Source organism: Convolutriloba macropyga, chromosome 5, assembly GCF_964194025.1.
Source record: "Convolutriloba macropyga chromosome 5, txConMacr16.3, whole genome shotgun sequence".
NCBI lineage: Eukaryota > Metazoa > Xenacoelomorpha > Acoela > Convolutidae > Convolutriloba > Convolutriloba macropyga.
In genome coordinates this window covers 56371653-56399200 of record NC_134472.1, presented here as the reverse complement: position 1 = coordinate 56399200, position 27548 = coordinate 56371653, and the positions used below count along the sequence as shown (strand labels likewise).

Genomic DNA, 27548 nt, shown 5'->3' with positions numbered 1-27548 from the left:
GGCAACTGACACAAAATTTCGGACAGGAAGACGTCGTTTTGTCAACAAGATGCGACAGATTTTTTATTGTCATATATTCGCTAATTCCGCATTAATGTTATCCACTAATTTGTTTCCACTGCCTTACAAATCTCCTCGATCTCAATCTAAAAATGATACTGATAAATGTATCTTTCGAAGATGATCATAATCATACTCGTGTTTGAAAAGGGATTAAAACTGCCATGCAACGGAAAACAGCATCGGATATCAATTAGTCGGTTCTTTGCGCAAAAAATTATCTATTTGATAGGAATTTGCCGCAGTTTCGAGCGGGTTACGATTTAGTGTGCTAGTCGGGGTGAAAAATATAAAAGATAGGGGGTGAAAAAATCGTGGTGAAAAGAAAATGTTGCCACAAACCATTGATACCCAAGTTGCAAGCCTCTGCAAATTTTTTAGCCAGAGCACTTTTTTCTCTTCTTTCATAAATTTATACTCTTGAGAATCTTAACCTAGCTTTAAACTGTGGGAATATGTGTGAGCAAGTTACTGAGCAGTTCGCCAATCAAAAACGAGTGACGCTTTTCTATTTTTTCACACTGAATTTTCCATCCTTTGTACCTTTTCCATCTCTTTTTACTTTGTCACTCAAAAGTGGGAGTGAATGAGTGAAGTGAGAATACTGACTGAGTGTGCAGGCGGGCTGTGTGGTGTCCTCGATGGCAGGTTGTTCCCCTTGAGCCACAGAGTAGAACAGGAGAGACACTCCCCTCAGACAGGACCAGTACTTGTGCCACTTCCTCTTAGGAGCTGCTTCCAGCCTCTTCTTCCTCAGAAACAGGATATGTTTGATCTCCAGCCAACCTGCCTACACAACACACAAATCACATAAGAACATTAAAACTAGAAGTATAAGTTTAATTTATAGTCGCATTATTTCTAAGAGCGTCCAATAAGAGAAATATCGGGGCTATTATGAATGTACATACCTTTTTGAGCTAGAATATTTTTTAAAAAATTTTGATGAGAAGCATAAGAATGGATTTGTCATCAAATTTCCATTAATAAAATTTTTCACCAATATACGTATAATGAAATATAACCTAGTCGAATAATCCTCAAGCAAATTATACTTCGTTCCCCTTCTATGATAAAAAAAATGGTCGACAAACCACTTAGAAAACAGTAGCTGTTAAATTTTGCATGATAATTTTGTAGGAATTCATTTGCAGAAAATTATGTCATAATTGATGAGTACCCACGCACGAAAACTTCCCGGAAAACTAAATTTTGTATTTCGATACAGATTCTACTATGATTGTTCCGACCCCACTTGTGGGGGAAGGAACTATATACTCAAATGGGTTTTTTTTTTGTTCAGTGAATTTTGGCCGATCGATATATTCGTCGTAGAGAAATGTGAGTGGTATCATTAAAAAGCTGGTCCAGCGTAGAATTCAAAAGTAAAAAGATTTTTTTGAATTTCGTTTTTTTCGAGGAGTTATCGAGGATTGAAGTTTTGTGTGAACAATGGGATCTTTAGCATGATTGTTCACTTTTAGTACAATTTTCTTCAAACTAAGATCTTTTTTACGAAAACATTAATTCAAATTTCTATAAAAAGAATAAATTTTGAGTTCGTAAAAGTTGAATGCAAGGCGATAGAAAGACTAGTTCTGGTCTCATAGGGAAGTTCACTATCAAAAAAAAATCGAACTCTAATTGAGAGCCCTTTTTTTAATAAAACTTTTCTCTTTTTTGCTTTTTTAAGTCACCTAGAGACAAGTCACATTTTATATCGACGTTCTATTAATGACAAAACTCCTTTATAGTCGAATGAAGCGCAATGAACAAAAAACGTCGTTTTCAAGGAATTGCTCATGTTTTTTTTTGGCTTCGATTCTGAGTTTTCGTAATTTTGAATGAAATTTTGAATTTCTTTTTGAAGTTTTACTATTTTTTTGGAGTCCTATGGTAGGGATTCATTGACTAACAGTGCAATATGTTCCATAATGAGCATTAAGTGAACATGTCTATTTCATTGAGGGGGCGGCTAATGGCTGTTAAGACTTAAAAAATAATTTTTCGAATTTTTTTTTGAATATTAAAGAATCATAATCTTATTATAGTGAATTGTAAGTCAGTCCAGGGGTGAGAGCACCCTCTTCCTTCCTACTGCAACCAAAATTAAACTGGTTAGCGGTTTTATCTTCTATCTATTGGTTATATGACTTCAATGACAAAAAATTTCAATTTTTTAAAATTTTTTTTGGATTTTTACGTATTATTGGTTACTTTTGAAATCTTATCACATTATCCAAATATTGACAGTTCCCATTAGCTTAAAAACGATGTTCTGTGGATGGCCAATAAAAATTTTAAACAAAAATTTATGGTTTAAATGGCTTCGACACGTTCTTCTTGCACTTTTCTACTGATTTTTTGGTTTTCTCCTGTTTTTTTTGTTGTTTTAATAGTCATTATACTTACTGTGATCTCATAATGAATACCTATGCATGACAAACATAAATGTACTGCCACCGGGGCATCTTTGAGCGTTTTTATTGACTTCCGTTGAAAGCTATTGAATTTAATGTCTGTTAAAATAAAAATCATTTTTCGAAAATTTTATTTGAACAATAACAATTCCTAAATTTTTCTTGAACTGTTAGTGAGTTTCAGTATTGACTGGACCCACTTGCTTCTTACTGCGACTAAAAATATTCTGTTTAGCTGTTTTATCTTCTAGCTATTGGTTATATGACTTCAATGACAAAGATTTCAATTTTTTTAAATTTTTTTTTGGATTTTTTGAATTATTGGTCACTTTTGAACTCTTTATCACATTATCCAAAGATTATTGTAATCCAATTGGCTTAGAGAGGACGTTCAGTGGATCACAGAGAAAGTTTTCAGAGAATAGCTAATGGTTTAATTGTCTTCGACACTTTCTTCTCGCATTTTTCTACTGAATTTTAGTTTTTGCTGTTTTTGTTATTGTTTTCTGTCATAAGACTTATTGTGATGTCTTTTTAACTATCTATGCATGACAGACATCATTTTCCTCCCTATGGGTTATATCTGAGCATCGTCATTGAGCTCCGATGAAAGATTGAGTTTACTGGCTGTTAAGGGTTTAAAAATAATTTTTCGAAACTTTTTTGAAATTCAACCATTCCTAATTTTTTTCGTGAATACTCTTGGTCATTGTTGGTTCTAACAGAATCCATTTCCGTTCTACTATAGCCAAAATTAATCTGGTTAGCGGTTTTATCTTCTACCTATTAGTTTTAAAACATCAATGCCACGAGAATTCATATTTTTTTTGGGTACTTTATTTTGTTTTTCGATCCTTTTGAAATCTTATCACATCATCTTACTGCTGAGAGTCCCTATTGGTTTAGGGAAGAAGTTCAACGGATCATAAATAAAGTTTTCAGGGAAGAGCTTATGATTTGAGTTGCTTCGACATTTTCTTCAGGCACTTTTCTACTGAATTTGTGGTTTTTGCCTCTCTCTGTTGTTGTTTTCATAGTCATTAACTTGTTGTAAGGTCTTATTGATGAAATACGATTGGCAAAAAAACTTATTGTCCCCTCGAGGCATCATTTATTGTATATACTGGCTTCCGTTGAAGGCTAATGAATTTAATGGCGTTGATAATACGTGTTTTCCCGCAATTTTCGTGCGTCTAATGTATTTGTTTATATTTGTTGATTTTTTGAAATTATATTGATAAAAAAGGTTTTCCCATTGCTCCTGAAAAATTAATTTAAAATTGAAGAGTGTTTAGTGAAAAGTTCATTTTTTTAATGCCTTCGACCCTTTTGTCGCTCAATTTTTTTTCCTGAATTCGCTGTTTTTGTTCTTTAGGTAGCCGTAAATTGCTCACAGATCTCATAGGCTTGTAATTGAGGACTGAATGAATGATGTTGCTCGAAACATTCAGTATATAGCGAATAGGTTCCTTTCGTCAAATTTAACTTCTATTCATCAATCAGATGTCCCATCGAATTTCGTGTATTTCAAGAAATAACATATATATTGATATTATGTGCCACTGTTGTTTCGTTTTTCTGAACGTTTATTGAATGGCCATTTTTTGCGTTTCTTTTTCTCTTCCTTCAGAACAATCGCGTAATAACAGATCCCAATGGTTTTTAAATGTGGCCCAAGTAAACTTATTTAATCTTTCAGTATAAATCCTTCAACTGAAATAGCAGAAATAACAACTGAATTAAAAATACATATTCAGATGATAGGTATTGATTTTAATGGTAGCAAAGGTTTGTGTTTTCGCAAATCGTTTGTAATTTTTTGAGTTTCTCTTTAGTTTGTTTCTATGGCATAGTCTGACCACAGACGGGTGCTTTTGGTTTTGTAATGACTTTTTAGTAATTTATCAAGGATTTTTTTATTAAAAACCAATGTTTTTTAAGATTTTTGAATTTTCTTGGTGCAAAAAATGTTGATTAATTTTTAAGTTTCGCCTCACTGTTCGTTCTTTTTGTCGGCTTGTTACCTAGTCTCGTTAAGAAAACTTTTCATCTGCTGTATAGTTAGTAAAAGGTAAACTTGTGTAGTTAAGGTTTTATCTGACTGCATTTTGACGTTGTTACCAGGTGCTTTTAAATTTAGATATTCATTTTTTGCCGCCAAAATTTTGTTGGTGCTATTTTTTTCTAGTCTCTTCAATGTCAGGTCACGTTGGTGCTGTAATGAAGCATGGCATTAGTAATTCAATTAGTAGATAGAATGTGTAACGATTGTTTTAAACTCAAACATCTATTTTTGTTATCTCTTGATTTGGTTGACATTTTAGTCAAAAATGTAGATGAGCTCGGGTCGGAACATCATGTGCGAACGCACATTAACGAGCCGCCTTGTTAGCGTTTAGATTCAATTACCTTTCTAGTGATTCCTCCGTAGTAGAACTGAGAAGTGACCGATGACTCTGACTTCGCTTCCCTGTTGAGTGGGGAGGGGGCATTGTTATCACTCGTGTTGTTTGAGGGTATCGAGAAGTTGTCCTCGCTAATCTCTGACTGTGTGTCGTCAGTTGGAAGCTAAAAGTTGAACCAAATATTAGGCCGGTATTTCCGGCAGAGTGAGTTACAATAATCAGATTTAAAATCACTAACGCTTTACATACAATCTATAATTGAGAAATAATAACATCTTATAGGTTCTAGGACAGCAAAAAAGACAGTAAACCAAAAACAAAAAAAACTGGCAGTAGATCAACAGCGATATTTAATTTGAGTTCAATGACCCAATTAGTCATAAAAATACGAAAAGAATTAGGAAATAAGTGGCCGCACGATGCTATATTCAGTTGTAATAGATTCACGTCAAAACCCACGGACAGCTGAGACATGACCATGTTTCAGCAGTGATGGAGAGAAGCTTACATTTAAACTCAAAATAGAGTTAACTCCATCGCCATTTACTGTTCCAACTTTCCACTCCTCACAACTCGAAATCCTTTCAAAATTCAGTAAGACAGATGACATAATCAAATAATTAAAAACATTAGGTTGAACTAGTTATATCAAACAAAAAACCAATCAGAAAGCTAAGCTTTTGAAAGCATAACACAAAAATACCAATGAAAAATTCTTGAATTTGTCAAATGACAACTGAAAATCCCAGAAACATTTTCGAACAAAAACGGTTTTTAAAAATTATATGGCTTCAAAAAACGTGCACTGCAGAGCACCCGATTAGGTTTTTTGAAGCCATGTATTTTTGAAAACACAAAGGTTGTTTTCGGCGGATGCATAAAACGTTCTCCCAGATCAATTCAATTTTGCTTGCTTTGATTTTTTTAAATAAAGATGGAGTCTCTTTAAATGAACGATTTTAACGGTTTCCCGGAGTTTTTGAAATTTCTGTGAAAGACTCTTTTTGGAGGATTAAAATGAAATTAAGATGCATCAATGTTTGCATCAAGACCAGTGGTACCTTGATTTCGTTTGTTTTCATTACTGTATATTGAATTTTAAGTTTTTAACCAAAAAATAGCCGCAAGATTTTCGTAGATCTACAGTCTCAAAAAAATAGTAACAGAAACAGACCAAAGAGAACTTTCTTTTTGTTAAATTCTGAGATGTTATATTTTGATTACTAATATGTATAAGTTATTGCTGCTTCTATCAGCTGATCTCAAATAACCTTCGTTTAGACTAACACGCACTCACTTGCCCTTATCTCTTTGAATTAAAGTAAAGAAAAGTCAGTTTCAGAGTTAGGAAGTCATTTTTGAGAGCAAGGTAAGTCACGCGTGACCAAAAACTTAATCACGCAAATGAACAAAAAAACTCGCTCCAATAAGAACGAAAAATGACGTCAACCACGCAATTCAGTAGAAATTGAATGAACGAATGAAAAAAGCAGATTTGAAGTGATTTTGACGTCATACGGTCGTAACAAAAATCTTGACGAAATAAAAAAAAACCAAGAGAAGGCCAATAATAGCCCAAGCTATCGCTGTGCGGCTATTAGTCAAAAATTTTGTTTCTGGGATTTTCAGTTGTCATTTGACAAATTCAGCAAATTTTCAATGATGTTTTTATTATGCTTAGCTTTCTGATTGGTTCTTTTGTTTAATATAGTTAGTTCAATCTAAATTTTGAATAAAATGTCATCTTTTTCACTGCGGTTTTTTGAAAGAACTTCGAGTTGTGAGCACAAAGAAAATTGGAACAGTAAATTGGGATAGAATTAACTCCATTTTCAGTTCAACTGGGGTGCATAACGTACTGAGGGCACAAGAATAATATCCAGAAGTCTATTTTATTGATGCGGACCAGGAAAAAAAACAAGCAGACATCCATTTCTGACGAAAACTGATCCGAATCCAGGTATCACAACATAAATAAGATGACAACTGAACGCCCCATAATTTTTTTCACCTTTCAAAACAATAGTTCATATTTATACGGAGAAAAATAAAAACATACGAAATAAATCAAGGCCCCAACGGTCTTGACGCAGAAATGTGAACCCAAGTTAACACCCTCTAAATATTTCACAAACAGTACTCATAAAATTTAAAGCTTGCATTTATACATACCAGCTATTTTAAAGCACGATTTAAACAAGTACATTTATTGGTACCAGACCAATTCCACAGAGAAGTGCACTAGTTCAGATGAGGCTGTCAGTGGAACATTAAGCAGGAGCTTCGTGAAATAAGTCAATGAGGTCCCCATTCAACTTTTTTGCACCCATGAAGAAAAATATATCCAGGCTAGAGCCCCTGAATTAAATTGAATCGAAAAGATATCATTGCATCGAGAAGTTATCCTATTGCTTCGACAAGATATTCTTGCTCTTCGAGAAATAAAAAATTGCACGACAATCAATTGAATTGGAAGCACAAAAACCAAACATTATTATAAAGTACCAAAACATAGTAAAAATCAAAAATTTTCATGTCTTTGAAAAACTTCATCAGGTTCCTTACAGTGCCAGTCAACTAACAAAACTGTTGTCTGAACTACTTTTGAATTTTTGTTGCAAGAGTTCCAACAAATTTTATTTGCAATGTATTCCTCTTTAGAAAGTTTTTTTAAAAATTGGTTGTAAATATATCTCAAAGTGAATAGAGTGTCTTTTTTTCTGTAAAATTACAGCGTTGTCTATTTATTGGCGAAGACCAGAAGACGCTTATTGAGCAAAAAATAATATAAACCGACTAATGACGGAAGAATTGCTCTCGAACGACAGGCGATGCAATTTAATTCAGGGGCTGTAGCCTAGATAAATTTAATTTTATGGGTGCAAAAATAGTTAATCACGCCGGGAATCGAACCATTGACCTCCCGTTCCCTCACCAGAAGCACTACCCACTCGGCTATTAAGCCCTTCTTCTTTCTGTGCTGCAATCGATTTCATTTTAGCAACAACCTTTACTTCGGAGTGAGATTGATAGAGATCACGCAAAAATGAAGAACAAAAGCGTGAAAAAGTCACTTGAGAAGTCACAGAATTTTCTAGAAAAGGCCAAAACGGTCAAGTGAAAAATTTTCAACAAAGACCAACATGTTTACAATAATTGCTACAACTTCGTCCGAGAGCAATTAATCAGTAACCAGTCAACACAAACTGGCTCAAACAAAAATAACCACTCATCTGCCTCCTTAAAAATCAAAATGTAGCAAACGTTCAATATGAGAAAACCGACAAGTCGAACGCTGCCACTATTGTATCGCCAAAAAAAAACAACAAGATGCCCCCAGATTTACCGTAATTATAAGCTTTCGCCGCAAAAAAATAAGCAAAGGGAAAAAAATTGTGCTGCGCTTCAAAAGTTGAAGTGAAAAAAACAAGTGTCGTGTTTTGATTTCTCGAACTTTAATAATAAATTATTTTTTGTGAAAAAGTGTTCAAACATTGTGCTGACAACTTTTTACAGTCCTCAAGGAGATTCAAAATATGGTAAACAACAAAGCTACCGAAGTAAGAAAAACAGTCTCGTTATACGGGATTTCATCGTTATAGTCTTAAACCCGCAGTAAGATTTCCTTTCGTTATTACTGGAAAATTTATCGACTAAGGTCGCCTAACTTGTCATAACTAGGTTGTGAACACTAGCATTAGCCGATCAATTATTGCGCACATTTTTAAGAGCAATTAATATTTTTTCTATTTTTTCAGATTTACGCAACCTTGTAATTCCTTTTTGCATCATAAAAATAGTCGACGTTTGACGGATTCAAAAGAATGCGTTTGACAACCAAATTGAAATAACAATGGTAGAGTAAGTGACGTAACAACCTGTGACTTCGATTTGAATCTTATTAAATTGCGCGCCTTGGGCGTCGGTGACGTGAACCGATTGGAAAAATGTCGAATTTTATCCATAAATCCATAAGTCTCCTTTGAAAGGGGCGAATTCGACTGTTGGTGTCCCAAATTTTCTATAAACTTCTCCTGTTTGACAAGATAACGATTAATTCCTGAATAAGACACACTTCGTGTGAATCGGTTTTGACGACAATTCAAAATTGGCGATTCATTAAATGTTGGAAACGTTTCTCGGGATCCGTACAGTAAATCGACCATGATAAATCAATAAATCAACGCTATGCGTAAATATTGGTTAATCAATTAAACTGAGTTACACCCTGAAAATGACGGCTGTTTAATGCAATTTGGGCTACAAAATCATGGAAAACAATACGTTTTTAAAACGTCTCAAAGCAAACAAAATATTTTCCATACAACTATTATAACTCATTTCAAAGTTTGATCGATATTCAACATAATGACCTTGAAGTATTCTTTGAAGGCATTGTACCATTGTCTGGAAATGATGGTATACACAAATCGTACACACCATTAAGTCGCGCTTTAAGCACTCAATTTACGTAATCGATATGTCAATCAAAGTTAAACGCGTCTAGACGTGCTCCCATACGAGGCCGAACATAAAAGCCAAAAAGCCGACACTTCGTTCAAAAGCATTAACATATGGCCTTAAGGAAATTGAACACAGTTGCTGTGAAAAGATCTTCAAGGCTTTTGAACTTCAACGTTTACGACCAAATTGACCATTGAGCTAAAATCCAAATCAAGAAGTGCGAAGGTTATTTAGGGAATCAGGCCTACTTAAAGTAAACAATTTTTATCCCCAAATGGATTTCAAACATAAACTTGCACTTCCAATTTCCAAAATCACCATGATCAACAATAATTTTACCAAAATAGACGAAAGAAAGTTAACACTTACCTACTAAATGAACGCTGCAATTTTTCGTGATTACTTGTGTAAAATGACCAACAAAGAACAGATATCCTAGGTAAGAAAATCAGATTCGGTAATGTGGGAATTCAATTTTTTTAAAGACTAGCTTTATTGGTTTCCTAAGTATTAACAGGTTTTCGATTTGATGTCACGAAGCAAAGATGGAAAAGAATACAGACAAGGCAGCAACAACGAGACCTTGAAAGATTGAATTATTGCTCGAAGCCACATTAAAAAAACGAAGAACTATAGGCTCAAATTCTTTGTTCACTCAGTTTCAACAAAACGATTAGTTGCTGAAGGCTGTACGAAGTATCATTAGAAAGCAAATCGAGTGTAAAACAACTTATCAGAAAGAAGTTTGTCGAGTTTTGTTTCTTCGAGGAGTGTTTAAAATTTACAGCTTTTCGCTAAAATTCGGCAGTTGCTCACTATGATCGTTCGTTAAGATTTTTGGTTATGCTTAACGGCTAAATAAATTTAATTTGACAAAAAATAAACTTTTACTACATATCGAAAAAACTTCAAGTTGCAATGGAAAAATATTAGGTTTTGATAACTTCGAAAAAACTTGGGCAAAAACACAAAAACTGGTTTCATAGATATCGCTAATAAAGTACAATAGGGACTTTCTTCTATTTCAGTCTCAATTTCTTCTAAATCTGTAGCTATTAGCACAAAAAAACAAAGATGAAGGCATCAATGGATCTGCACGATGAAATGAGATTCGTAAAAATTTCTGATCGGAAATCTTCCGTGCAATTTGTTTCTACCCAACATTTTGTTTCTATTTTTAGTAAATCTCATTCTTAATAGTCTGATTGTTATCCTAAAATCATTTTCTTCGTGAATATTAAGATTTAAATTATTTAGGCTTCAAAAACTATCCATAAATCTTTTGCACAAAAACTCATGTGTCGGTCACTCCATGTGTATTATAACTGGAACCTTTTCTAACGGGACAGAAGTCGCCTAATTTTTCGTGTTTTTAGCAACGTGAAACAAAATGAACTTTTCAGCTTGTGTCTTTTCTGCATTATCGGAAAACTTGATGAATTGGTATCCATCATTAATGCTTGCAGACGGTTAACTAGCTTTCCTCCCATTGAAAAAAAACCAAGGAAAATTATTAAACATAATTAATAAATTTTGTTGGTATCAAGCATTATTGGAGCAAGGATATCGCACAACGATTTTTGTAATCGTTGCAGCTCGTGATAAATTGAAGTAGTCTCATGTATCAAATGAAAGTAATCCGGAGATATTAATGCAGGAAACTTATTTTGGGTACGAATAGCTCTATATTGACGTCTTGCCTTTTAGTTTAATTTCAATGTGCCATACTTTTAAGTTGTATAAAAACTGATCCTAATTTAATCGCAATTATGCAAACTTCAGAGCATACTCTAATTAAATGCATAAATAATACTGATCTATAGAGACTTTGATCCATCTTCAAACTCGTGAAAGAGAGTAGTGAACAGATGATTCAGAAAAAAAATCAGACTTACATCCAAAGAATTTTCCACAAAGTTTCGCAACTTTTCCTCTTCATTCACTCCTGGTCCGATTCCTCCTCCCAAACTGCCATGGTCGATACTGGGTTTCCTGGGTTCTGGACATCCACCCGACCGTCCGAGAGAACCTGAGTTGCCCGAAGACCCATTCGAGTTCACGTTAGATCCTCGAGCAGGCCACTGGACATTGATGTATTCGCTGAAACAGGTAAGTTTAAGTTCCGAGTTCACTGGCGGTTTCCGGGGAGTCGACGGTCGGTTTTGGATGTTGCTGAGAACATCCTGGACTTGCTCCAGTGTCATATAGTACCGATTGTCCATTTTTAACAATGAACGGTGACTGTATTGAAATTAATAAGCAATAACATGTATTAGTAGCTAGGCGTAGTAGCAAAGTTTGGAACCCATAAACGCAGACTTAAATTTGTAAAAGGCAGACAGAAAGCAAACAGTTAGTTGATGTGATATAAAAATATTAAATATAAAAAATTATGGTCAAAAGCTACGAGTTGAACGGTAAACGTAAAAATAATATTTAAAGCCAACGGAAATGAATACAATATGTTAAGGATCAGTGATAAAAAGCACTTGATAGGAATCAGAGAATTTAGGAAAGATTTTGGTGGAATTTATTGGAGGAGTTGAATTCTAATGGAAAGGAAACATTTGATCAGTTCAAGGCGTTAACAACTTAACCCAGACAGCTAGTTATAAATCAACTGTGAGAGAGTGGAAAGTACGGGGCGGGGGCTAATTGCAGGCTTGAGGGGGCAGGGAAGAGAATGTCAAATGTGAACAAAGTTTACAAGGATTCCCCAAACTAAGAGGCAAATCTGTCAGTGTACGCAAACAACACTTGGCACTCAAAAATTTACAGTTTCCATATTTTGCTATTTACACAAACAAACACAATAGCTACGATATGACAAAATAAGGACCCGAAGCGGCACGCAGGAAAACTTTCAAGTACCGGTGGTGAAGATAAACAGGGAAAGTAGTTAGCACGCTTTGGACGAATGCAAATAGAATACTAATACGGACGGCTAGGGTAAAAGTGTAAATTCGAGGGCCGGGTACGGGGAAGCAGTAGCAGTCAAGACAGGGGCGGGGGATTTGAGGGAACTTATTTGAGAGTGCAAAATTGGTCTTTGGCGGCTGTTTCTGCTATGAGTGGGGGGAAAGAAGATTTAGTGAATGAGAAAGCGGCGGCGTCTTGTGAAAAGTTAGCGAGACGAAGAGCGAATAGAGACAGCCGTACTAGATATTGGAAAGGGGGATTATACCAAAGAAAAGAAACCCGAAGTGTATAGGGTTAGTATGTAAGCTGGGTACTGTCTATAAGGGGGTGGGGGTGGTGGTGTCAGACTACACGTATAGTGTTTTGTGGTAGGATACTGTAGTGCAACAAACAACATGTGCTTTGCTTGGGGAAAAGAAAAGAAAGCAATAGTGAAATAGTAAACAAACGCATAATGCGAGAGAAAAATTGGCCATTTGAGGAGCCACAATAATATAATGCGCGTGTGTGTTGTCCCTTGGAGTAAAAAAGAGACATTTTGAAAAACAATACACAATAAAACGGTAAAGAATCAAATCACGGCTACATTGCATGGGAATATACCGCTTAACTGCAGTGCATGCAGTTTACAATGCATATATACAAATACACTATGGTTCTGTGAATGGAACTATAGAAATGCTTGCATGATATATAATTGGAGAATAGAATCTTTGGGCTATTTTCATTCAATTTTGTTCTAATTTGCCTGTCTGCTGCACAAGTGCAATCAACCACTTACACTTCGAAGCTTCCTTCAAATTGGACCACTTTTTACTTTGCCATCTTGTTCTGTGCGAAAAAAAACGGGGCTAAAAGTGTGGGCGAATATTGGGCGCCCCAATTTTGCTGGGCTGCCCTTTCCTGGTGAAAATGAGGGAAATAATTGATTTCAAAATTCACCGCTCACTTCCAAAAACTAGTGCCCGCATTCGCCCATTTCCATAAATTGACGCTACACAGCCCCCTATATATTCTATTGACCTGTGGCTTTAAATTATGTCAACAATTTGCGGGGAAACAAATTGACCAATTTCCAAACAAAATTTGAACTCAAACACAAATCCCAACATTAGCGAACTTAACCCTTCAGGAAGTTGTGCATTTGCGGTTATAGGCACTAAATTTAAGGCAAAATCTGAACAGTTTGCCCGGGGATTAAATACAAGAGTAAAGGGCGGGGGGGGGGGTTAGTTACAAAGTCAAATTTATACATCTATCTGATTGTAGATGGTAGTTAAAATTTACGATAGCGATAAAAAAAAGTGGGATAAACGCGATATGATATCTTTCGCTTCACGCATAAAGGTATCAAACCACAATATAGTAAATGTCATTTGCATTTTAGAATAACAATCCTCAAAGGTGCGATAAAATTTTAGAGAACCATTCATAAAATCCAACAAAAAGGAACGTGGCGCGTTTTTCACAACAAACAACACGTAGTGCAATAAACAAGGTTGGTAAGGTGGAGGAAACATCTATAAAAACAACAACGATGCTTGATTGAATACAAGAGGCGTACAAAATCACAAAAAAATAAATAATCACGCCTAATGTTAAATGAAAACCTATTCATGTGCGCAATAAAAACTGCTGAGTACGCGCGTTTTTCCGAGAACTTATACATGTAAAAGCAGTAGATGTATAGTTTATAATTCTGGTTAGCGCCGTACATTTAATAGTTTCTGCAAAAATAAAATTGAATTCAAACAATTACACGACAACTGCAATCAGAAACATCTGGCCAGGCAAAACAATAAACAGATTTGAAAAACATAACCGCCAAACGTCGGGCCAATTGCTCTGAAACAAATGAAGAGCTGTTGGCTTCGTCAGTAGCTAGCTACGATTTAAGGAGGCTAGCTTTAGCTTAATTGAAAGGGCGTGGTGAGCGCGCTCGATTAGTGGTGGAGTGGAACGATATGCAGGGGCGGGGGTGGGTGAAGTGGGCTGATGTGTGGTGAAGGGGGTAAAGTGGGGGGTCAGGCTCTCAGAATCGCCCTTCACACCATGAGCTCATGTCTCCAAATTCGTAAATCGCATACTTAGTGTTAAGTAAGCGAAAGGCTCCAGGAGAAGATCATGCCATCCGGGCGTTACCTATTTTTCCCGTTTTTGAGAACGAAAAGTCAAAAGGGTCAGACGAAAAATCGGTCAAGCGAAAAATCGCACAAAAAAGAAACCGCAGGACTAATATGAGTGCTACAAACTTCGTTTGAGGACAACTCAACATTAAATTAGGAAGATTGTGGCTACTTTGAAAGAATTGTTAAAAATGTCTGCATGTTTTTTTTAAATCTAAAAAACACTTGACAAAAATTTACTACACCCTAGGATTAGTTAACGTTCCATTATTTGAGAAGCCAATGTAACTGCACCTTGCAGTCCTTAATCAATGAAAATATGTTGAAAAAATTTATTAACAGATTTTAGTATGACAGAACTTAAACAGGACTGATCAAGGACAGACAACCCTGCATTGATATTGACTCTAATAAAACCCGGTCAAAACATTAACTTCTGTAGAATTGAAATAGCTGACAAAAGTTGTGCTAAAGACAAAAAATTAAAGGTTGCCCAGCGAGAAAAAAATTCAACGCAGAAAATCGAATTTTTACTATTTCGCCACTGCTTATGAATGCTCAAAGTTAACTGAAGAAAGAAACTATCAGTCTTTTATAAAAAAAGATAGCAAAATTTTGCTATTTGCGCTTTTTTTTGAAAAAGCAAGTTGAAAAAATTTTCAAACTTCTATCAAAAGTTCTGCCATCAGCAGTTTTGCTACCCAATAAAAATTAAAGACATTCTTCACTGCATAAACAACAAATGAAACATGAAAATTATCAAAATTCCAAGAACAGTCTTGGAAAATTATTATCTGCAAATTTTAACGGTAGCTCGGATACCAGGTTGTTCTGCTTTATGATTTAATGAGAATATTTAAAATTTTTTAAACGGAAAAATGGATGGAAATTTGTGTAAATATTAAACTGTCCAAAATTATTCAACTGTTTCATTGCAAAAGATTTCTTCAAGTTTACTTTATTTCGGAAGAAACAGCAAAACATTCAAAAGTTTTGAGCATTTTGAAATTTTTTCCATTTTTTAACACAAAGTTATACTTCAATGACGCTGATTAATGCAGAAGTTTTTATTTAAAAAAGTAGAAAAAATAGAGAACAGCTTAATGCGGCTAAACGTTCGCACGCAAATAATTATTCACTCTTTTGAAAACTCCGGCAATTCCCGACAATTTTATTTGTAAAACCAACTTGTATCGAAAGCGATCTGGTAGAAATTGATGTAAATGTCAGAAAATCTACGAGACTTTTACGGCTCTCAAAATTCGATAGTAGATGGTAGTTTACCTGAATCCAACACAAAAGTTGGACCTTTAGGTTCTTTGCTCTGGGTAACCGTACATCTAAATTAAACACCTGTCGTATTTGATCAAATGTCTCTTTATGATGTTTGAAAATTTGCTACTTTTAGAGCTTTATAGAGATTCATAGGAAACAATATCATAAAATAATCTGAGAAAGAAACCTGGCTGGATCCACAAGATTGGCGAAAAGTTTCATATTGCTGAAGCGATCTAGAGAGCAATCTTGAAGAAGTCCTAAGCAAAAAATCTGCCCAAAATTAAGTTTACAATAATTGCTCGAAACTTCGTTAGAGAGCACTTAAACGCAAATATAAAGACTTCTTCCTCTAAGTACAAAAAACGTATCATGGAAAATCCACTCCAAAAACAAAACAAAAAATAATTTACTTCTTAGGCCAATAAAGACACTACTATTGTTATAGATTATTGTTATAAAAAAGTGTAAAAAGCAGGAACGCTTCGTAAAATAAAAAAGTCAAATCTAGCTTTTTTATGCCACAAAACAACTATTATGAAATTATCTATAATAAATGCATACCTTTATTTAAATGCATTGGGACAAAATCAAAAATTTTATGAAATTTACTTAAAGAATATTAAACATAGTCAAGGTTTAAAAACGGTTTAAAGCGAAAAAGTTAACCGAAAGGATCTTGCCAAAAAATGAGACAGCAGCAGATCTCTTGTTTTAGTGACCATATCCATTTGCAATCCCTCTTTTACTAATAATGCACGAACGGCTCGTGCAGCAAAGTAATGAAATAAACATATTAGCCCATAACACTGCGTATAATTTAAGCACGCGGTACAGTACAAAAATCGTTTTGGGGTTTTATTTTTTTACGACTCTTTGATACCAATGCCGCTGGCGTTACTTCCAAGGCAAAAATCGAGAGCAGAAATCCATCTAATCTACCAATGATGCCGTAAAATTGCGATAACCAAAAGCAAGGAATTCTAAGTACCAAACATTTTTCGGAGTGCAAGCAGAATTGTTATCTAACAAAACAATATCCTAACTAAACAATTTAAACGGTCCAAAACAATATCCTATCAATCTCAGTACGAAACACACTCTTATTCTCTCACACACAATTACCACATTTAACATCAGACTGGCAAAAGCTCCCATATGAACGACCAGTTTCATCAAATGTCATTGCTGTCATCAAAACAAACAGGAGAAAACTGAATGCAAACTGAATACGTCTTCCATTATTGTAAAAAAACTTAAAAAACGCTGTCACCTCAAAACAAACAAGTGGCAAATTAAGCACGAAATACTCAGTTATTTTTTACCTATCAGATGGGTTCTCGGCAAAACCAATAACAGCAATCATTAGTTCAGGCAATTAATTGATTGACTTACAAGATCAAGAGCAATGGCTTCATCAAAGTTCGTTATAACGCGCAAGGGTGAACGTTCCACGGTCCTATCGGGGAGCTAATAAAATAGCAAGCAAAGCTATTTTTAAGCAGGCCAATCCCATGAATTTATCTTTCCTAAACTCGTTTGGTGAATCGCATACTTAGAGACTAATAATTCGTAAGGCCCTAAGAGAACATAATGACCTCCGAGTCCTACCTGTTATCCCGTATTCGAGGACGAAAAGTAAAAATTTGGACGCAAAAATGTCTAAGCAAAAAATCACATAAAAACAATAGGACTAATAGAAATATTACAAAACTTCGTTCGAGAGCAATTGAAATCAGTAAGACTGCAAAAAAAGTTACGCTACAGCTTAAAAGTTCGGAACTTTTTCACTATGAGTATCAGGCGTTACTAACAACTCAACATTGGACACACAAGTTAATGCACAACGATCAAAAAATGAAGCCAACCTTCGCGAAGAAAAGTCAAAATCCCAAGTCCTTGATAGAGGCTTTAGCTTAAAAACCTTGTGAAACTAATATTCTGCCAGTCGTAAACAACCGCGAGTACCAGAAAACAGTTATGTGCACCTTATAGATTTGCAAGTACAATAAATGGAAAGATTTGCGTATGGAATACCCCCAAACATGAGATAAAATGAGATATAAAAGTGAATGAAATTAACTGAAAGATAGTAAAATATAAAAGCCCTATTACTCGCTTATATTTTTTCATTAAGAAGACTATGAAAACAGTGAGTAAATCTTATATACAGTTTCAGAACATTACCAGATTTCATCACCAAAAAATCTTCACGTTAATCGAGATTACAAAAAATGCCTTACGACTATAAACAAATAAAACTGGGTGACAGCAAGTAATTACAACTATAAAAATACGCAGCAACCGCCAAAAAATAGTCGCCATTCATTCAGATAACCCCGATTAGGATTGTCAAAATGCAAAATTCAAATTTTGATTTTATTCCGCTGTAACATGAGATAACAAGAGTAAAATATAAAAAGTGAATGATATTAAGTGAAAGAAAGTAAAATATAAAAGCCCTATTACTTGCTTATATATTTTCAATAAGAAGATTTTGAAAATAGTGAGTAAAACTTATATACAGTTTCAGAACATTGCGACCAGATTTCATCACCAAAAAAAATCTTCACGTTAATCGAGATTACAAAAAATGCCTTACTACTATAAACAAAGAAAACTGGGTGACAGCAAGTAGTTACAACTATAAAAATAACCAGCAACTGCCAAAAAATAGCCGCCATTCATTCAGATAACCCCGATTATGATTGTCAAAATGCAAAATTCAAATTTTGATTTCATTCCGCTGTAAGCATATTCCAGCGTCTTGTAGAGATGACACAAGGGATAGTACTAAAACCAATAAGAATTAGGGATGGTACTTAAGAAAAGTTCAAGTAGCGCGCATCAAAATTGTGCTTCACGCGTTTATCCCGTTTCTTTTCTTGATTTCATTTTTATGACACAAGTCAAACCAGCGAAAAATCAAACCAGTGGAGAGAAGCCAAAAGATCTTGCGCAAATTTACACCAGACTGGCAAACGCTCCCATACGAACATCCAGTTCCAGCAAATGTCATCGCTGTTATCAAAACAGATAGGAGAAAACTAAATGCACAATGAATACATTTTCCAATATTGTAAAACAAACTAAAAAAATGCTGTCAGCTCGAAATAAACAAGTAGCAAAGCAAGCGAGAAATACTCAGAAAAATTTTTTACCGAAGAGGTGGGTTCTCGGCAAAACCAATTACAGCTATCATTAGCACAGGCAATTAATTGATTGCAACGCGTTCCAAAATTGGTCAGCAACGCGTTCCAAAAAACAATAAGTTCAAACTTGTAAGAGCAACAGCGATAGCTTGATCAAAGTTCGTTAATACGCGTAAGGGTGAAAGTTCCACGGTCCTATCGGGGAGCTAATAGAAAAATGCAAGCAAAGCTATTTTTTTTAGCAGACGAATCCCATGAATTTATCTTTCTAAAACTCGTTAGGTGAATCGCATACTTAGAGACTAATAAGTCGTAAGGCCTCTAAGAGAATCTAATGACCTCAGAGTGCTACCTGTTATCCCGTTTTCGAGGACGAAAAGTAAAAATTTGAACGCGAAAATGTCTAAGCAAAAAATCAGATGAAAAACAGCAGGACTAATACAAATGTTACAAAACTTCGTTTGAGAGCAATTAAAAAATCAACTAAGTACGGAGCGTTCGCAACCTCATAGTTTTTTTCTAAAAAATAACATAAAGGGCAAGCACTCAAAAAATTTATGAACAAAAACTGTTGAAACAAATCGAATCGCAGAAAGTTACATTTGTTTTGGACGCATAGTTCAAGAGCTAGAAAAATTTTAACTTCATTGATTAAAAATTAATTTATTTCACAATCTTATAATCGAAGAAATATTTCCAATCAAAAAGCATAACGTTTTTGTCTTTCTAATATAGTTGCGAATTAAATTTATACACTTTATTCGTATAAACAAACTCAATCAAAATTGCAAAAATTGTTGCAGTCATTCAGGTGGTTACCTTGCTATTTAAAACAACTATCTCAATATTAACAGTTGGAAGAGAAGACGAAAATAACAAAAGAATTAGGACACCAAAGTTTACTTTAATGGTAAGAATAATGCAATTATTTTTTAAATGAAGCCATAGTTCTAAAACTTTTCAACATGAAAACTGCCAAAAAAAAATTGACAATCAGCCATGAATAAACTGCACAATTGACTATAAAAATTAAATTTTTTTATGCCAATAAGCGCACTAGCATTGTTATAGACTCAAAAATGTCAAAAGCAAAAAAAGGAACATTTCAAACTAAAACAGTCAAATTCAGCTTTTTCAATTTCCTCCACATAACAAATATAATGGAATTATCTAAAGCAAAACAACAAATATTTATGAAATTTACTTTGCCAAAATCAAAAAGTCAAGGTTTAAAAATGAATAAAAGCAAAAAACTCAAAAGAAAGGATCTAACCAAAAAATCAGACCTCAGCAGATCTCTTGTTTTAGTGACCATGTCAGTTTGCAATCCCAATTCTACTGATAATGCACACAATTCGTTTTTGGTTTTTTAATTTTGTACAACCCTTTGATACCAAAACCGCCGTCCTTATCTCCCAGGCAGAAATCGAGAGAAGAAAGCAATTATCTACTCCACCAATGAGGCCCGAAAACTGTGATAATCAAAACAAAGGTACTCTGTAATAAAAATTTTAAGGTTGCAAACATTTTGGTTATATAGGCCTGTCAAAAACTACCCTATCGATATCAGTACGAAACAAACGCTCTTTCTCTCACACACACACAAACACTATTTTACACGAGACAGGCAAACGCTCCCATATGAAGATCCAGTTTCAACAAATGTCATCGCTCTTATCAAATCAAAAAATTACAAAATTACAAAAAAATACATGAAGAACAGGACTAATATAAATGTTATAAAATTTCGTTTGAGAGCAATTTAAAAATCAACTGAGTAAGGAGAGTTTGCAGCCTCATTGTTTTTTTTAAATTAAAAAAAAACAGGACAAGCACTCAAAAAATTTATAAACAGAAATGATCCAAGAATTGTTGAAACAAATCAAACCACAGGAAGTTACATCTTTAATTTTCGGTTGCATATTTCAATAGCTAGAAATACTTAAACTTCATTGAATAAAAATTCATCCATTTCACAATCTTATAATCGATGAAATATTTCCTATCAAAAAAGCAGAAGGTTTTTTTCTAATATGTTTGCGAATTAAATTTATAAATTTACTCGTATAAACAAACTCAATCAAAATTGCGAAATTTGTCGCAGTCAATCAGGTGGTTACCGTGCTATTTAAAACAACTATCTCAAAATTAACAATTGGAAGAGAAGACGAAATTAACAGAAGAATTAGGACACCAAAGCTTACTTTAATGGTATGAATACTGCAATTTTTCTTTAAATGAAAGCATAGTTCTAAAACTTTTCAACATGAAAACTGCCAAGAAAATTTGACAATCAGCCATGACGAAATTGCACAATTGACTATAAAAATTGATTTTTTTATGCCAATAAGCGCACTAGCATTGTTATAGACTTTTTAAAATGTCGAAAGCAAAAAAAGGAACGTTTCAAATTAAAACAGTCAAATTCAGCCTTTTCAATTTCCTCCACATAACAAATATAATGGAATTATCTATAACAAACCAACAAATATTTATGAAATTTACTTTGCCAAAATCAAAAAATCAAGGTTTAAAAATGAATAAAAGCAAAAAAGTCAACCGAAAGGATCTAACCAAAAAATCAGACCTCAGCAGATCTCTTGTTTTAGTGACCATGTCAGTTCGCAATCCCTATTCTACTGATAATGCACACAATTCGTTTTTGGTGTTTTATTTTTATACGACCCTTTGATTCCACTACCGCCGTCCTTATTTCCAGGCAGAAATCGAGAGCAGAAAGCCATATAATCTACTCCACCAATGATGCCCGAAAACTGTGATAATCAAAAGAAAGGAACTCTGTAATAAACATTTTTAGGTAGCAAGCATACTGGTTATATAGGACTGTCAAAAACTAACCTATCAATATCAGTACAAAACACACGCTCTTTCACACACACACACAAACACTATTTTACACCAGATAGGCAAACGCTCCCATATGAAGATCCAGTTTCAACAAATGTCATCGTTCTTATCAAATCAAATAAAAAATTACAAAATTACAAAAAATTACATAAAGAACAGGACTAAAATAAATGTTAGAAAATTTCGTTTGAGAGCAATTTAAAAATCAACTGAGTACGGAGAGTTTGCAGCCTCATTGTTTTTTTTAATTAAAAAAAAACAGGACAAGCACTCAAAAAATTTATAAACAGAAATAATCCAAGAATTGTTGAAACAAATCAAATCGCAGGAATTTACAAATTTACTTTTTGGTTGCATATTTCAACAGCTAGAGAAACTTAAACTTCTTTGAATAAAAATTCATTCATTTCACAATATTATAATCGATGAAATATTTCCTATCAAAAAAGCAGAACGTTTTTTTCTTTCAAATATGGTTGCGATTTAAATTTATACTTTAATTGCGAAAATTGTTGCAGTCATTCAGTTTGTTACCTTGCTATTTAAAACAACTATCTCCGAAATATTAACAATACGAAGAGAAGACGAAATTACCAAAAGAATTACGACACCAAAACCTTACTTCAACGGTGCGAATACTGCAATTATTCTTTTAAGGAAACCATAGTTCTAAAACTTTTCAAAATAAAAACTGTCGAGAAAATTTGACAATCAGACTATGACGAAATTGCACAATTGACTATACGAAAAATTAAAATGTTTCTTTTTTCCCTAAAACTTCGTTGTTTTGAGCACCCTAGGAGTGAGATTTAAAACAGAATCTTCGAGACAAAGAAAAAAAAGAGCTCGAACTGACACATTGATATAAAAAAAAATTTTACGAAGAAAACTCGTTTAGCACCCGAAGAAAAGTCCAAAAATCTGTTTTCCTTTTTCCTATTCTTTCCCCGAACGCTTTTAGCTATAGTTTTCTTATAAAATCACGATAGTCAAACAAATGAAGTTGAAAATCTGTATTCGTTCAAGCAAAATAGAAATGAAGCAACTTTGACAAAAAACATTAGGATTCTTATTGCTTTCAGAGAACAGTCAGACAATGTCCTTCAAGCCCTGACCTGTAATCTTTTCGCTTCATGAAATCCTCCTAGTTACAACTCAACTAAGCAATAATTAGTGAACGTATAATGAACAGTCGTTCATCACTTGAGAATCCTAAAAAAGGCAAAAGTTTTTAAAATAATACAAGAACGAAAGGGAACGATTGTTCGCAGCATAGAATGTTTGAGCAGAAAAACGCTTAAAAGGCAAAGTTTTTGACAAAATTTCGAGTCAAAATTTTATTCAAACAAAAATTACATATTTCTATTAAAGGACAAAATAATAGGCAAAAAAACAGACAGAAAATAGACAACTAATCGATAAAGAAGACGGACACTCCACAGAACAGAAAAATTTGAATAATTGTGGGATATCCTGCTTGATTAATCAAGTTATATCAGCTTTAGGAGCATTGGTTCGTTCGTAAAATCGATAAATTATAGCCAAACTAGCACAAACTTTAAGATCCCTAAAACTTGAAGAGATTAATTTGACAATGTAGATTTTTTCAAAATATAATAGCAAAATAAGATAAACTGGGATAAAAGCCTCTAACAGTGATCTCAAATGGTGAAGAGAGCGAAATGCTAAAACATCGATCACTTTTGTTAATACAACTCATATGTTGATATGAATCGGTCAAAATTGGCTGCAAAATTAAATTTTTGGGCATATAGATCTTCACCAACTAAAATAGGGTCGGAAAAACCATGTTAATCCGACAAAAAAAAACAACAAATACTGTCAATATTTTTCAAAAATAATAGAAGCTCCCAGATGATACAACGCGAGCAAGACAGAAATTAAGTCAGCTAAGAGAACGCATCAAAATCCCAGCGAACAATACTTAATTTTACTAAGTCACCAAGTATAATAAAGTCGCCAAAAATAGACAACGAGAAAGCAGATAACATAAAACGGAAATATTACTTCAATGTGGAGGTGTATAGCCACTATCGTTAACTTTCAATTCAAAGTATGGAACTAAATATTAACGTCTTTTTCCCGCTTGTTGATATGAAGTCCTAGAAATTCTCTTAATATTCTATCAACGCAGTGAAATAAAACGCAGTTAACGGTGAAACCAGTCAATGATGCACATCTACAAAACCAGAGCTCTATATTCTCATTAATACTAATGCAACTCATAAACCGTAAAACATTCTATCTCGCACAGCATCATCTTTCGTTTTGCTTCAGAAAAAATGCTCTCAAAATTGATTCAACCACTTCGCCAAAAACGAGTTTAACCTTCGGGTTTAAGAGAAAAACCTGTCGGCTATTAAAATGACGAAGTTCTGGCTTAAAAATCTAGTACAGCTTAACTGCAAAATGCTTTTAGTAAAAACTCAACATAATAAATTGTTAACGAAAATGGAAAAGTATATTACTCACTGTTCGTTCAACTTGTTTCCCATAAAAGATGACATTACACAACAACGCGGTAGAAAATAAATTAATGTTTACCGCGCAATTTCTTACAAGCGTTAGCGGTTATTTTTCTCACGGTGCTTTTTAATAGCAAAAAATAGTTAAGAGTTCATTGAAGCTATTTGCATTTTATATAAAAAATAACTACGTAAATGCCTGTGCTCTCAAACAGGATGCTAGCAATTCTATGTTAAGCTCCAATGACTAAAAAAACAGTCAGCCGTTGTATGAAACAAATATTGCCAATTTTATTCAAAAAACAAACAACCAGTTTAATACTGGAACAAAAGCACCGCTCAAACACAAAAACTTCCCGCAAACTTCATTCAAAACGGTTGCTTTAATCCTATACGAACCTATTTCAATGGAAAAGTTTTAAATAGGAACACAGATTATATTGAAACCATTTTAGTCGAAACGTCATTATGAGTAATGACAAGTGTACTTATGGTGCCTGGTGTAACATTTTCCAATTAAGGTAATGCAAACAATTCTATTCTGTTGTTAATACAATCAAGAGTAAATGTAACGTGAAGTAATACTTGACAGCAGTATTTCAAGAGAAAGTCTTTAAAAAGAGCAAAGAGAAAAAGTAAAAATGAATCTGAGAAAAAAGAAGCAAGCGAGAGTAACTATGTTTCTATAATGGATAAGAAAGTGGCCTGTGCTAAGACAAAAAAGAGGGAAAAGGAAAACTATTGCCTGGTTTTAAAATTGTAACAGTAATATAAGAGAGCCACGTATTAGTATGGAAATAAGACGTTCAATGGTATTTAATATTCAGTTCTGTTTCTGGTTCTAAAAATGATGAAAAAATTCTCGTCATTTTTCCACAGGCCAGTAGTAATGCCAGAGGGAATTGCTGGCTAGAAGAGAGGGAGAAAGAAAAATTAAACATTGGGAGACAATTTTGATGGTGGAAAAGAATGGAAAAGATATAAAAAATGAAAAACAAACGGATGTGGAAAATATAGAACGGGTTTAGTCTAAAAACACCACCACACAACACAGGTTCCGTTTGACGCCTGATGCTACCATTGGGATAGATGCACTTAGCACGTTCAGACTTAGCCAACGGCGCTTCCCTTTGCGCGACTTGGTATAAGATTGCTAATAATGCGACAAAAATTTCAGCAGCGCCAGGTACAACAAAAAAAATATTCACGTGGTTAAGTAGTTTTATGTAAATAACATCATCGGCTATGGTGCGAGGCGGAAACGACGAGTAAGTCTGAAAAACAAGCAACAGTGGTGCCTCGATAATATAACTCAATAAGCCAAATATTTTGCATAATTTCCGCAATCGATTTCAATGGACTTTTCAACACAAAAAATTGTGTATTCAAGTTGAAATTCCCCGTGCTCTTCTGTGCCAAGGTAATGTTGACGCATTGCTCAAAATTTCAGCTTCGCCTAACAATGAATTTGGTGCTGTGAAGTTGAAATGGAACAAGCTTGCAAATAAGGAAGTTTTTTCCTTCTATAAGCAAAATCGAAAGTATTGTAATTACAATTTCTTTTATGCATTAGTGTTCAGCTTATTACGCAAATGTGACCATTCTCATCAGTAGTTTGTTCGCATGTAGAGAGGAAAAACCATACAAAAGTGCTAAAGATGCGCCACAGCGAATACAACGCTGCTTATCTCAGAAGTAAGCGGCACTTCACAAGAAGATTAAAAGGAAGGTAAAAAATACTCTCTTTGGGACGAGCTTGTGGTGGTCATTTGAGCGGAAAAACAGGATGAAATCATAGTACGCCTAACAGCATTGCTTGAAAAGTACCCGGCCATTCCTGCACGCATAACGTCTAATTGGACTACTATAACAAATTCGAACCTTTCAATCCTCCTGTTCGAGGACATTTAGGAATCACAGATAAAAACTGGATTAGGAACAAATATACCTTAACGACATAAATTATTTTTTTAAAAAAACTAAGTGGCCTCTAATTAATGGAAACATTCACTTTCGGCTATATGAAATCTGAAGCAAAACATACGTCACACGATAAGGAAGCAAAGTTCTCAACGTAGGTATATAAAAAGAAACTTGCAGCGAAGCGTAGAATTAGACAATATATATTATATGCTATCATCAACTGGGAAGAGTAACAATAGACAATCTTTCCTTCAATCACAGTACTTTTCACTTCTTTTTATCTTTTTCATCAACTAGCTTTTCCTTCTTCACGATTGAACATCAAGCTAGCTCTTTAATCTTTGCACAAGCAAATAATACTTGATATATAGGTCCCAACCCACAGGAAAGAGTCAAACATATCGCCGCAAAATCTAGACAGCAGTCTACGAGAACAAAATGAGTACACAAAGTATCATGTAGCAAAACAATAACTTCCAAAAACAACACATTGCTAATATTCAATTAGTTGTATCAACTCGACGCCAAATATACATACTCCAATAAAAACAACAAGGCATAGGGCATATGAAATTGAATCATCAGTTATATCCAAACAATATTATCGGAGACGATAAATCTAATTTTAACGAGATGCACAGAATTTCATTCGCTGACATGGTTTCCGATTTTTATTTATTTTCAGGAAGCATTTACATTGCTGCCTACAAAAAATAAAACCGGACCAGGTCAGAAGCTGTCTTGCATCAATATTGCAAAAGTTTATGCTCGGGTGAAATTGAAGTAAATAGTTGTAATCTGGAGGTACAGCCAATCTAGAAATTTAGATCCAGGACACAAAAGAGGGTGCCAAACGAAGCAACTGGGCAGAGATGAGATGAAACGAAGGGGCATGTTGAAGTTAAATACCCCGTTATATTAACCATCCACGATATATCGCGTTATTTTTCACGTTGCATTGTTCTGTTTGTCTGTGAAAGTGGGGAAAGGGATGAAGGGGAGGACGTGTCAAAATACAACTTTTGAACCAATCTGATTGACTGAGAAATTTAGCGTTGTAATATGCGCTCATTTAGACGTCACTTAACAACACAGTCTAATGGTTCGAAAGAAAACTTAATGCATTTGACCTTGCCTTTCGGGGCATTGCCATGACTAAGGGATAAGAACGCACAGAATACATTTTTTCTTTTCATCTTGGTGCGATTTTAAAGCATATTTGAAGTAATTTAAACATCGTATCTCAATATATGGAAGTTAAGGTGAGTTAAGCGCTGAGCCAATCAGTTAGAAGATATATATTCCTCTTGGCCGATCTGAAAAGTCTATTTCGGCACGTCTACCATTTTCGCTAGCTCAAGTACATTTTCATCAACAGCGTGGGATATATATGGTCACTAAACCCGGAGATTACAAGTACAGTAGTAGAGAATTCAGCGGGGTCTTAGGG

General features: G+C 34.3%; 2 protein-coding genes across 4 annotated transcripts in view; one reads left to right on the top strand and one right to left on the bottom strand.

Annotated features, from left to right (window-relative positions):
- LOC142339486 (uncharacterized) overlaps positions 1-27548 on the bottom strand; it is a 204467-nt gene that overhangs the window by 30653 nt on the left and 146266 nt on the right. For all 3 annotated transcript variants that reach the window (XM_075389537.1, XM_075389536.1, XM_075389535.1), the window contains 3 exons: positions 11245-11449; positions 4890-5048; positions 670-850 (listed from right to left, as the gene is read on the bottom strand). In XM_075389537.1, the coding sequence (XP_075245652.1) occupies positions 670-850; positions 4890-5048; positions 11245-11449 (545 nt within the window). The remainder of the gene's footprint in view (positions 1-669; positions 851-4889; positions 5049-11244; positions 11450-27548) is intronic.
- Positions 8787-27548, top strand: part of LOC142340423 (uncharacterized) — a 464952-nt gene continuing 446190 nt past the window's right edge. The window contains exon 1 of the mRNA XM_075390999.1: positions 8787-8792. The gene's annotated coding sequence lies outside the window, so the exon portion shown is untranslated. The remainder of the gene's footprint in view (positions 8793-27548) is intronic.